Below are 13651 nucleotides of genomic sequence, written 5' to 3'. Positions count from 1 at the left end.
TTTTTTCTTTAGGTCTGTGGTCATAGAATGCATTCCACCCATGGGATTCCTAGGACAAAGAGCCTCAATACTTCTAAGTCTTTGGGCAAAGAATTGAAATTGAACACTGCTTTCCTGAAGAGTAGAACCCTTGTACACTCTGCTCAGCCGTTTCACAACTTTATCAGCGCTGGATTCTTTGTCAAAGCAAATTGAAAATTGTTTGGGGAGGGAAGAGTTGCCTCCGCTTTGTTTCTCCTATGATAACCATCAGTTTGACTTTTACATAAATTGTATTCTAGGAAGAAAGGACATTCCTCACTGTTGACAAGCCACTGTCATGTGAAAGAAAAGGAAATCTTGGAAGCGGCGTGGCAGAAATAGTTACCTCCAATAAGTAACACATTTGAGGCACCTGCATCTCTTTGCTGCCTGCCAAAACTTACAGTCACCACTGAGATCAATGTAGGAGAGGGGAGCAATATGCATTAGCAATGCCTGAGAGAATACCCAGCTTGCCAGCTTCTGCAGAGCCTGAAGTTGAAGTTAGAGAAATGCAGGTTTCATGAAAATCCTAGGGTGTAATACTCCCCACTTCCACCAAACCGTAACCATGGTCCTCCATCTTGACATAACCATACATCTAAGTAAAGCCTATCTAGGTATCACCGGGTGATATAGCACAAATATTTTTGCAATCAGAAGAGGCCCTTATGCCGATTACTATGAAGAACACAATGGTGGGGCCAGGCTCGTGTCTGTTTCAGATTGTTGGTGTGTACGGCTAACTGGAGGCAAAAGGCCCCTCGGATCGGCGGGGCGGGCCACTTGGAGCACCGTATCAGAGAAGCTCGTGGGACTTTTGGCTCGCTGTCCACTAGCTTTACCTTCTTGCTCCTGCTTTTGCTGATGGCTTGATGTCATTTCAGGTGCTGATCTACAATGGCCAACTGGACATCATCGTGGCAGCCCCCCTGACAGAACGTTCCCTGATGACCATAGACTGGAAAGGAGCCAAGGAATACGAGAAGGTGGAAAAAAAAGTTTGGAAGATCTTTAAATCTGATAATGAAGTGGCCGGTTATGTGAGGCAAGTGGGTGACTTCCATCAGGTAGGAAAATCCTCAGGGGCATGCAGGGTGTGGGTAACGGGGTTTAAGATAAAGCCCGACTGCCAATAAGCCACGGCCAGCCTTACGCAAAGTCGTACGACTGCCCTACTATCCACAGAGAAGAGAGGTCGGAGTTCATAGTCAAGTCAACAGGTCTTACTGTAAAACAAGACAAAAGCTTAGGCCTTGTTCAAGAGATAAGGAGACAATAAAGTAGAAAACACTCAGCCCAAACAGACACAAACAGGCTCGTCACTGACAAGAGAATTGCAGTCAGTTCAGGAACAATGGGAAGCTGGACAAGTTACAGGAGGAAGGTCACCATAATCTCTGGCAAATCTGTGATCACACTTAAAATTACACACGGAGCCCCAGGACAAAACCTTAACTCCTGCAATGTTCCAGTCTTGTAATATCTTTTACAAGTTTTGAAATCAGGATTATGTTGGCCTCATGAAATGACTTGGAAGTACTGGCTGAAATAGTGTCTTTGTTCAGAGAATTCATTGATGAAGCCGTCCAGGTCTGGAGGTTTCTTTGAAGGAAGGGGATTTTTTGTAAATTTTTTTTATCACTACATAATAATGGTATATCTGTATACGGTACGTGTGATATTTTGACGCATGCTCGCAATGTGGATGATCAAATCAAGATAGTTGGGATGTCTACCACCTAACACATTTATCGTGTCTCTGTGTTGGGAATACTTCAAATCTCTTCTAGTTACTTTGAGATATACGATATATTATGGTTAACATAGTCACCCTCCTGCGCTATTGAACCCTGGAACTTACTGCTTCTCACTGTATCTTTGTACCCATTAATCAGCTTCTCTTCCTCTCACCCCCTTCCCTTCCCTGCATCTGGTAGCAACATTCCCAGCTCCATGAGATCAACTTTTTAGCTCCAGCAGGTGACATGTGTTTTTGTGCCTGGCTTACTTCACTTAACAGAATGACCTCCAGTTCTATACATGTTGCTGCAAATGACAGAATTCTGTTCTTTTTCTGGTGAAATAACATTCCATTATGTTTGTATACTACATTTTCTTTATCCATTCATACACTGCTGGACACTTAAGTTTATTCCATGTCAGAGCTATTGTGACTAGTGCTGCAATAAACACGAGGGGACCAGTATCCCTTTGATACACCCATTTCCCTTCTTTTGGATAAATACCCAGTAGAGAGATGGCTGGAGCATCTGCTAGTGCAATTTTCAGTTTTTGAGAAACCTCCATACTGTTTTCCATAATGGCTATCCTAATTCACATTACTACAAACAGTCTATAAAAGTGCCTTTTTCTCTGCGTTATCACCAGTATCTATTATGTTTGGTCTTTTTGACAATAGCCATTCAAACCGGGGTGAGATAATTATCTCATTGTGGTTTGGGTTTGCATTTTCCTAGTGATTCGTGATGTTGAACTTTTTTTTTTCATATACCTGTTGGCCATTATGTGTCATCTTTTGAGAAAAGTTGATTCAGGTACTTCTCCTGCTTTCTAATGGAATTATTTTGGGTTTTTGTTTGTTTCCTGCTTAGTTGTTGAGTTCCTTGCATGTTCTGGATATTAGTCCCTTCAAATGAATAGTTTGAATATATTTCCTCCTATTCTGTGGGTTATCTCTTTACTCTATTGATTGTTTCCTTTGCCATGCAGAAGCTTTTTAGTTTAATATAGTCCCATTTGTCTTTTTTTTTATATTGTAGCCTGTGCTTTTAGGCTCTTAGCCATAGCATCCTTCCCCAGATCAATGTGCCAAAGCATTGCCCCTGCGTTTTCCTCTAGTAGTTTTATCATGTGGGGTCTTAGTTTAAGCCTTAATCCATTTTGAGTTGATTTTTATTTATAGTGAGAGATAGAAGACTAGTCTTATTCTTCTGCATATAGATTTTCAGTTTTCCCGGCATCATGCATTGAAGAGGTGGCCTTTCCTCAATGCATGTTCTTGGCACTTTTGTTGAGTATCAGTTGATTGTAAACACACAGATTCATATCTGAGTTTTCTATTCTGTTACACAGTCCCTGCGTGTCTGTTTTTATACCAATATCATGCTCTTTGGGGTCGTATCACTTTGTAGTATATTTTGAAGTTGGGCAGTGTGATGCCCTCCATTGTGGATGTGGACATCCCCAGCTATCATTATGTTTTATTATTATTATATATCTCTTCCTTTAGATGTAATAAAATTTGCTTTATATATCTGGGTGCTCTGGTGTTGGGTGCATATAATATGTTGAAAACTGTTATATCCTCTTTTTGAAATTATTCTTTTATTATTAAATAATGATCTTCTTTGTCTCTTTTTGGCAGTTTTTGACTTGGAGTTTGTTTTATCTGATATACATCAAGGGACTCCTGCTCATTTCTGGTTTCTATTCATGTGGAATATCTTTTTTTATCTCTTTACTTTTGTCTGTGTGTCTTTATAGGTGAGGGGACATAGGTAGCATACAGTTGCCTCATGTTTTCATACCCATTCAGCCAGTCTGTATCTTTCTTGCCCGGGAAAGGCTTTATTTCTTCTTTGTTTTTGAAGGACAGCTTTGCTTGGCTGGCAGGTTTTTTCTTTCCTCACTTGGAATATTACATCACATTCTCTAATGGCCCACATGATTTCTGCTGAGGAAGCCACAGTTCCCTTATATATAACTTGATGCTTTTTTCTTGCTGTTTTTAGAATTTTCTCTTTGTCTTTAATTTTTGAACATTTGACAGTCATGCGTCTTAAAGAAGACCTTTTAGGATTGAATTTATCTGAGGATTTTTGAGCTTCCTTTTCTGGATGTCTATATCTCTTACAAGATGTGGGAAGTTTTCAATCACTATTTTGCTAAGTACATTTTCTATGCCTTTACTCTTCTCTTTTCCTTCTGTTAACCCCCAAATTTGAATATTTAGTTAATTTATGGTGTCCCATATATCACATAGCCTTTCTTCCTTCTTTTTACTCCTTTTTTTTTTGACTTGGTTATTTTCAAAGTCGTGTCTTCAAGTTCAGAAATTCTTTCTTGGGCTTGATGTAGTCTATTGTTGAAGTCCTTGATGGTATATTTTGTTTTATTTATTGACTTCCTAGTTAGAGGATTTTTGTTTGGTTCCTTTTTATATCTGTCTGTGTTGAATTTCTCATTCAGATCAGGAATTACTGTTCTATTTTCTTTGTATTGTTTATCTGAATTTTCTCATATTTCATCAAAAGCTTTCATATCATTATTTTGAATTTCTTTTCAGGCATTTCATAGATTTGTTTTTCATTGGATTCTACTTCTGGAGAATTGGGTATTCCGTTGGATGTGTTAGGTTTCCTTGCTTTTGTTTATTTATTTTTTTAAGACAGTCTCATTTTGTCACCATTGGTAGAGAGCTATAGTGTCATAACTCACAGCAACCTCAAACTCTGGGGCTCAAGTGACCCCCTTGCCTCAGCCTTCCAAGTCCGGGACTATAGGGACTATAGGTGCTCGCTGCAACACCTGGCTGTGTTTCGAGATGGGGTCTTACTCTGGTTCAGGCAAATCTTGAACTTACGAGCTCAGGCAATCCATCTGCCTCGGCCTCCCAGAGTGGTAGGAGTACAGGTGGAAGCCACTGCACCCAGCCTGTTTCCTTGCTTTTTCATCATTTTTGTGTCTTTACATTGGTATCTGTGCATCTGGTGTAATAGTTGCTTCCTCCAATCTTTAGATTTGCTTTCATAGGGAAAGGCTTCTTCCTATAGATGTATCTATAGTGTTGGTTGGGTAGGGTGCTTTGGTTTTGATTCCGAATAGGCACCATAGTGTATAGTTTGTGTGATTTCTTTGGCTATCATCAATATCAGTGATATCTATGAGCTCCTTAGTGGCTAGGCTGCATTTGTTGGTGGAGGTTGTGGGAAGGCTTTGCCGGGAATGGGACTGCCAGACAGGCTGGACCTCTGGCACCAGGGATTATGGCAGCAGGCCTGGTGTGCTAGTCATTGGGACTTTATGTGGCACACATGAAGACTGTTGGTAGTGGGTCTGGATGGGCTGCTCCTTGGGTCTCCAGGCAGCTTGCTTGAGTGTTGGCAATGGCATTCATGGACCAGGCTGGCAAGTGGGTCATTGGGTTCCTGGGCAGTGTGTATGGTCTTGATGATGGCAACATCAGTGACAGGCTAACCTTTGGTGCTCCAGGTAGCACATGTAGGCACTAGCAGTGGTGGCCAGTCACTAAGCTCTCAGGTAGCACATGCAATTGGGGGTTCTCGCAGAGGTGGTGGTGGCAGGCTGGTCATACCTATCCTCAGGTCCCCAGGAGGTGTTGAAGAGTGCTGGTGGTGGCAGGTGGGACAGATCAATCCTTAGGCCTCTAGACAATGTTTATGGACACTGTCAGGCTGGGTTTCCATATTCTCAGACTCCTAGAAGGTGTACGTGGGCACTGACTTTGGCAGGCAGGGCAGTCCTACTTGCTCAGGGGCACTAGTAGAAGTAGAACTATGAGGGACGGAACTGTCCTTAGGTCTCTTGGTGGGGTGTGTAGATGCAGGCAGCAACAAGCAGGACTGGCCAATCCCTAGACCCCCAAATCATGCATACAGGCATTGGCTGGGACAGCACCAGCTAAGATGGGTCAGGCCTCCAGATGGGACACTAGTACACCAGTAATGGTAGCAGTAATCAAGCAAGCCAATCCTTAGGCCTCTGATGGTGCATGTGGGTACCAGTGGTGGTGGGCAAAGGGGTTGTTTCTCTGTTTCCCACAAAATGCATTCAGGTACTGGTGGTGATGGCAAGTGGGCAGGCCTATCTTCAGACCTCTCAGTGGTACATGTGAGCATTAGTTTTGGTGAGTGGACTAGATCAGTCCTCAGGCCTTCAGCTAGTACTTAGGCCACAGTGACAGGCTTTGCATTTGGCTGGAAAGGGGGAAAATTCTACTTTATAGTAGGATTTTAAAAGTCTAGAATTTATATTGTACTTTCTAGTATGATCACCACACAAAAGAGCAAAAGAATGTACTGAACTTACAGATGAAAAATGAGATTCTATAAACCCTTGAGCTATCTACAGGCTGGCCAGGCCTGTCCTTGGGCATCAGGATGGCACCCAGGCAGGTCAACCCTTAACCCCCCTGAAAGCACATGCAAATATATAGCAGCTCTATTGCTAGGGGACACAGGGTTGATGCTAATGGCAGTGACCCCAGGCAAGTGCCTCTCAGGCTCTGGGGAATACATACTTTGGCTCCCTTTGTCTCAGGGGCAGCACCCACTGCACTTCCCCCCCTCTCCATTCCCTGGAGAATGTATCCATGTGTACGGTACACATGGGCTAGAGCGCTGGGAACCTGGCTACGCTGTTAGGTCCTGCCAGCGTTGTAATGCTGCAGTTCTCTGGTTGGATATCGTGGACAGGCAGAGGCTTTTGGCTCCCAGGGAAGATGCAGTCTAATGGGGGCTGAGCTCTCAAAATGACATTGTGCCACAGCTTCTTGGGTCTCAGGGGTGTGTGGGACCCAGTGTGAAATCCTCTGGAGCAGTGCTGTCATGTAGACTCCAGGCAGCTGCCTCTACTGGTCTCAGGGCCCATGAAAGCTGAGGGACTCTCCTGTGGCTGAGATGGCAGAAGTCCATGATTAGAATGTGGACCACTGGGATCCCTTGCATACTTTTTCCCCCCAAGAGGAGACTCTTCTGGCTCCATGCTGATCTACGCTCTGCCCTCTCCTTATGTGCCTCACGGGTTCCTTGTCACTTCCCTGCTGAATTACCAGTGTTCTCTATCAGATGCTCTATTTGGTGTGAATTATCTACTCACTATTTTGGTCCTACTTTGTGGGGGAGGCAAGTGCCAGGTGTCCTAGTCAGCTATCTTGAAGTCCCTGCCATGGGAAGGTTTTAAATTACAGGTTCAATTGCTGTAAAAGATAAGGGATTAATCACCTTTTCTATTTCCTCATGTGTCATTTTTCATAGACTGTAATTTTTATCAGGTATTTGTCTACTTCATCTAAAATTTCAAATTCATTGACATAATGTTGCTTTTGTAACATTGTCTTACTATCCCTTAATATATCTCTCAAGATCTGTGGTGCTATTAGTAATCTGTGCCTCTCTTGCCTGAGTTTAAAAAATTCTTTTATTTTTTTCAAAGATCCAAATTTTGTTGATCATCTCTATCATATTTTGGCTTTCTATTTTATTAAATTTTGCTTTTATCTTTATTATCTTCCTGCTAGTATTTTCCTTGAGTGCCATTTACTATCCTCTTTTATGAACTCAAGATAGAACATGAATTTTTGGCCTTCCTTAATTTCTAACACAGGCAATCAATATTGTAAATTTATTAAGCCCAACCTTAAGTGCAGCCTTGAATTTGTCATATTTTTATTATCATTTAGTTAGAATGTATTCATAATTTCCAGAGCATTTTTTTTCTTTGATCAATGAGTTAGTTAGAAGTATATTAATTAATTTCCAAATATTTTGGGCCTTCTATTCTTGTATTTATGTCTAACATAAGGAAATATTCTGTTACTGCTTTATTGCCAGAAACCACATTTTTAAAGACTTCTGTCATTTGGAATTTGTTGAAAAATTTTTGCCCCCCAAAATGGTTATTTTTGGTAAGAGTTCCTTGTATATGTGTAATGAATATGGTTTCTTTGTATGTCAGTTCGGACAATTTTAACAATTTTATTGTTTAAATCTTCATATCCTTTCTTTCCTCTAATTTTTCCTGCTTGCTCTATCAATTAATAAGGGAGATCTGGCTCGGTGCCTGTGGCTCAAGCGGCTAAGGCGCCAGCCACATACACCTAAGGTGGCGGGTTTGAATCCAGCCCGGACCCGCCAAACAACAATAATGGCTGCAACCAAAAAATGGCCAGGCGTTGTGGCGGGCGCCTGTAGTCCCAGCTACTTGGGAGGCTGAGGCAGGAGACTCGCTTGAGCCCAGGAGTTGGAGGTTGTTGTGAGCTGTGATGCCATGGCACTCTACCCAGGGGGACAGCTTGAGGCTCCGTCTCAAAAAAAATAAAAAATTTAAAAAATTAAAAAAATTAAAAAATAAGGGAGATCTGTTAAATCTCTCACTATAATTGAAGATTTTTCCGTGTTTCCTTTTACATCTATTTTTACTTTATTTTGTGTTAAATATAGACAGCTATAGAAATGTTATACATTCTTAATGTTAAATCTTTTATTTTTATGAAATGTCCTTTTTTAAATCTTTAATAATGCTTCTTGCCTTAAAGTCTAATTTGTTGACAGTAGTATAACTATGCCAACTTTATTTTACACAAGATACATTTCTTCAACTTTGTACTTTCAGTTTTTCTGTATCCTTATATTAAGATGTGTCTCTTATTTGTGTTTATTAAGGGCCTGACACTATTTTTTAATTGGAATAGTTCATTTACATGTTATTGCTTATTTGTGTTTAAACCTACTGTTTTAATGGCTGTTTGCTATTTCTCCCACTTACCTGTATATCCGGTTCGTTTCTTCACTGCATTCTTGTAGGTTGCTCAAGGGTTTATAGAATCTCATTTTTCATCTGTAGGCTCAGTACGTTCTTCTGCGCTTTTGTTTAGTTATCATCTTAGAAAGTACAATATAAATTCTAGACTTTTAAAATCCTACTATAAAGTAGAATTTCCCCCCTTTCCAGCCCAATGCAAGCATTTTAGAGCACTTAGTCTCCCTGACCACCTCTCCCGTGTATGGCAGTTTATACAGCCAGGAGTACCTTAGAGTTACCCATATTTGCCCTTTTCATTTGTTCTTCAGCCATTTATACATTTCCATGCTTCTGACTGGGGTCATTTTTATTTGCCTAAAGAAATATTGTTAGTATTTATTTTTACTTTTTGGTGGTTTTTGGCCAGGGCTGGGTTCGAACCCACCACCTCCGGCATATGGGGCTGGCGCCCTACTCCTTTGGGTCACAGGCACCGCCCTATTTATTATTTTTTTTAATTTTTAATTTTCTCTTTTTTGAGATGTGGTCTCACTATGTTACCCGGGCTGGTCTTGACTCCTGGGCTCAAGAAATCCCCCCACCATAGCTTCCAGAGTGTCTAGGACCATAGCCACGTGCCACTGTGCCCAGTTTTCCTTTAGGATTCACTGATTTATTTGTTTATTTATTTGCTATTTTTTGAGACAGAATCTCACTCTGTGCCCTGGATAAAGGGCCATGGTGTCATAGCCCACAGCAACCTCAGACTTGAGCTCAGGTGATCTCCTTGCCTTAGCCTCCTGAGTAGCTGAGATTATAGATTCCTGGCCACAACACCTGGCTGGTTTTTCTACTTTTAGTAGATCTCACTCTTACTCAGGCTGCTCTTGAACTCCTGGCCTCAAGCAATCCACCCACCTCAGCCTCCCAGAGTGCCAGGATTATAGGTGTGAGCCACCATGCCCTGCCTCCTTTCATATTTATTTTGGTTAAGCTGACAATGATTTCTCTGTTTTTTCTGCCTAAAAATGTTTTATGTTGCCTTTAATTGTGAAGGACATTATTCACAAAACAGAGTTTTAGCTTAGCATTTACTTTCTTTTTTCACATATGTTACTCTATTATCTTGCATTATTTATGAGAAACCATTAGTTTCATTGCCCCTGCTTTGAAAGTGATCATTTTTGTTTTCCAACTGACTTCTTTGATGATTTTCTTTTTTCAGCTCTCTGAATATTTTATTATTTGTACTTTTAGGTATGACCTTTATATATAATATGTCCTGCTTGGATTTCTTGAGTTTTTTGAAACACAGCTTGATGTCTTTGGTCATATTTGGAAAATTCACTATCATTATCTCTTCAAACACTGTTTATGTCCCACTCTCTCTCGTCTGTCTTTTTTTTTTTTTTTTGAGACAGAGTCTCACTTTGCTGCCCTGGGTAGAGCGCTATAGAGTCATAGCTCACAGTAACCTCAAACTCTTGGGCTCAAGCAATTCTCTTGCCTCAGCTTCCCAAGTAGCTGGGACTGCAGGAGCCCGCCACAATGCTCGGCTATTTTTAGAGATGGGGTCTTGCTCTTGCTCAGGCTGATCTCCAACCTGTGAGCTCAGGCAATCTACCTGCCTAGGCCTCCCAGAGTGCTGGGATTATAGGCGTGAGCCACCATGCCCGGCCCTCTTTCTTCTCTTTTAAAGACTATTTGCATAAATATGAGACTTTTTCATTTTATTCCTTATAGTTTTATTTTCATTCTTTTTTCTCTCCATGCTTCAGGTTTGATAATTTCAACTGATCTATTTTCTAATCCTCCACTTTCCTCTATTGCCCTCCTTAATATGTTGTTTAACCCATTTATTCATTTTAAAAATTTCAATTATACTTACTTGCTAAGGACTGAATTTTATTCCTTCCAAATACATAGGTTGCAACCCTACCCTCAATGCCTAATGTGATTATATGCGGGGACATAGGGCCTATCACATGACTATTAAGGTTAAATGAGGTCAAAGAGTAACCCTTGCCTTGAAGGGATTGGTATTGGTGTCCTCATGAGACGAGACACCAGGAAGCTCAGTCATCTGCACTCTCCCTGACACATAAGGACACAGTGAGAGGGTGGCCATCTGCAAGCCAGAAAGTGGGCCCTCACTGGAAACCAAATTGATCAGCACCTTGATCTTGGACTTCTCAGCCTCTAGAACTGAGAGGAGTAAGTTCCTATTGTCTAAGCCACCCAGTCTATAATGTCCTTGTATGACTATTCAGAAGTTCAAGTAAGCTGCTAGGCTCAGAGTAAATTTTGCAATCTTAATATTTATCATTATTAACCTAGAATATATACAATGAAAAGAAAAACAAAACAAGTCTTTGTCTAATTTAGAATTAAAAACAGTAATAGTCAAGGTCTGGGAAAATATTTTATTCAAAGTCAACCCATAAGGCAAAGTTGGAATGGTCATATTCAGGCCATGAAAGGCAAATACAAATGTACCAGGGAGCAATGCACATGTCACATCCCTGCATCCACTGCTCGGCTTTGTGGCAAGAATCCCACTGGGCCACACAGGATCCTCTCCTCAAGATTCTGTGATGGCGGCTTCCACCACCTTTGTTTTATATCCTGCAGACCAGCCTTGGGAAATGCTCTAGTGCCTGGCATTGCACACGTGCCCCGCTCAGCTCTCTGCATCAAACGTCCAGCTTGGGAGGCCAGATTGCTACTTCCAGGCATAACATCCCACAGCAGTGAGAAGAGAAATTGGCTGCCAGTCAGAAACTGGTGGCAAATATCACACTAAGCCCGCTGACTCTTCTTGTGAATGCAAAACACATTTAGAGATGAAATGGCGCTTCTCTGGCTGCCAAAAAATGGGTAACAAAAGAAGCGAGGCCCACATGTGTTTGTGATAGGGAGTGTTTTACCACCCAGCAAGGGGCCTGCATTTGTGTAGGTGATTTCCGAAGGTTGGCGAACAACCTTCTCCGAGTGCCTTAGCACAGGTTAGGGGTGGTGCGTGGAGATGAGAGGCCTCAGGAGGAAAAAGAGCTCCTGTGTGAACACAAAGACATCCTCTGTGAGGCTTGGATCTGGGAATACTGTCCAAATGTCAAGCGTCTGATAATGAAGAAAGTGGGCCTTAGCTGTGGACTTGCTTTTCAGCGCGAGACACACAAAACAGAAGCATGTGTATGTGTCTGCCAAAAACGAAACCTCGCTCTCTGACAAACACCACAGCTCTTAATTTAAAGAATCAAAACCAAAGTAGACTTGTCTCTGGATGGTTACCTAAAATGTTCACACAAAGAGACGACAGCTCTGCTAGGGGAACAACAGGATACTGAGAGAGGGAGCCACTTCCCCCGGGTACTCACAGCAAGCAACGCCCAGAGAAACCAAACACAGCTCCACCAGCCTTCAGAGATCAGATGAGGAATGAAGGCTTCTCATTTCCCCTGGTTGGTTCGAACCTAGAAGATAGGGAGTCTTTGGTATTTCCATTACCATTCTCGGAATTGGACACTGCTTTGTTATGAAATCTGGGGCCGCAGACATCGTGAGTTTGTAGGAGATGCAGAATCTGTCTGTAAAATGCAAGGTTTGAACTGAATTCTCTCTCAGGTGTCTTCTAACTAAAATCTAAAATGTTGATTTTTCATTAATGCCCAGGGGGGCAATATAGAATGATACAGTAATCATCAGCAAATGTCATCTTCTCTCTATACTTACACGTAAAAAGAGAGAGAGAGAAACGCTCTCTATATAATACACTGCAAATAAAGTGTAATTCTTTTTTTTTTGGCCAGGGCTGAACCCTCCACTTCTGGTATATGGGGCCGGTGCCCTACTCCTTTGAGCCACAGGTGCCAGCCATAAAGTATAATTCTTAATAGCCAAAATCATGGCTATTGCACTGGTGATGACTCTGAGCTCTTGCTAGAACTGTCTCTGGGTCCCAGAGGTCTAATTCTGTTTCTCTTTGGCTCATAGCCATCACTGTCAAGGCTACTCTACTGTTCCTTTTAGGGTCTTTCTGAACCTTTTGCCAAACATCAAAGTTGCTGTTTATGACCTGTGTTGATACTGTCACCCCTTTCAAAATACAGGACATCTCCCATCATTGAATCAGCATGCCAGCTCCAAGAAAGTTTTGAAATTTTAAAATTCAATCAGAATAATAGCCACATAGATGAATTTCTTTAAGAACTTTTTTTTCTAGTCTAAGTTTCATTAAGCTAAATGTCCTAAAGAAAGCAATTAAACCATGTCAATTTATTCTATCCTTATTTTACAGAAAATATTTTTATTTGACACTATTTTCCATGTAAATACTAAAAGACAGTTTTGCGTCACCAGCAATTTTCTTTCTTATCAAACCTTAAGTATAACTCCTGCAATCGTGAGTTTTGCACTATCTCCAACAAGTCTAATTTTCCTGATTGCAGCTTGAGCTATTGTTAGTTTTATTCCATGTTTCCAATATCAATCTTGATTCAAGTTTAGGTAATAATTACAGGATGGATTATCTCAGCTAGGTAACATTTTAGAACTGGAATTTTAGATATCATTTTCCAGGCGAGGGAAATGGAAGCCCAGAGGTTAAGTGACTTCCCCAAGGTCTCCTACCAACATTTCATGCCTGAACTGATATCAGACTCCAAATCCCACCTGGCTTCCATCCCAGAGTCTGTTTTTCTACTTCACAAGCGCAGCTACCACTGGAATGATGGAATCTCAGCACTCCTCTAGACAGAGAAACTATCAGGATTTTAATATTTACTTATTTAGTTAGTTCAGGTTTTTTTAAAAAAGACCTTTGAAAATAATGTACAGCTTAATTGGCCAGGAATAGCCAATGTTAAGAAAAGTTAAGGCTTTTCTAGGGATTTTTTTTTTTTTTTAACATGAAACAAAGTTTACTGAGGAAGAGAAAGATAGTTTACAGAGCAGAACCAAGGTGCAGGCTCACAGATCAAGATACATTAGCCACAGATGACGAACACACCCCTTATCATAATAAAAAGTCTGGGAACTTCTGATATTAATAAAGGAACACATGCTGACATTGGCCCGCACAGACAGAGAGAACAAGGGGCCAGAGCTACAGATACTTGGTGCAGGG

General features: G+C 41.2%; 1 protein-coding gene across 1 annotated transcript in view; it reads left to right on the top strand.

The window, feature by feature from the left end:
* Positions 1–13651, top strand: part of CPVL (carboxypeptidase, vitellogenic like) — a 115032-nt gene that overhangs the window by 79406 nt on the left and 21975 nt on the right. The window contains exon 11 of the mRNA XM_003788609.1: positions 909–1091. Within this exon, the coding sequence (XP_003788657.1) occupies positions 909–1091 (183 nt within the window). The remainder of the gene's footprint in view (positions 1–908; positions 1092–13651) is intronic.

The sequence above is a fragment of the Otolemur garnettii genome, unplaced genomic scaffold (assembly GCF_000181295.1).
Source record: "Otolemur garnettii isolate 467f Iridium unplaced genomic scaffold, OtoGar3 scaffold00028, whole genome shotgun sequence".
Classification (NCBI taxonomy): domain Eukaryota; kingdom Metazoa; phylum Chordata; class Mammalia; order Primates; family Galagidae; genus Otolemur; species Otolemur garnettii.
The sequence above is the reverse complement of the archived record's forward strand: the minus strand, read 5'-3'. Positions and strand labels throughout refer to the sequence as shown.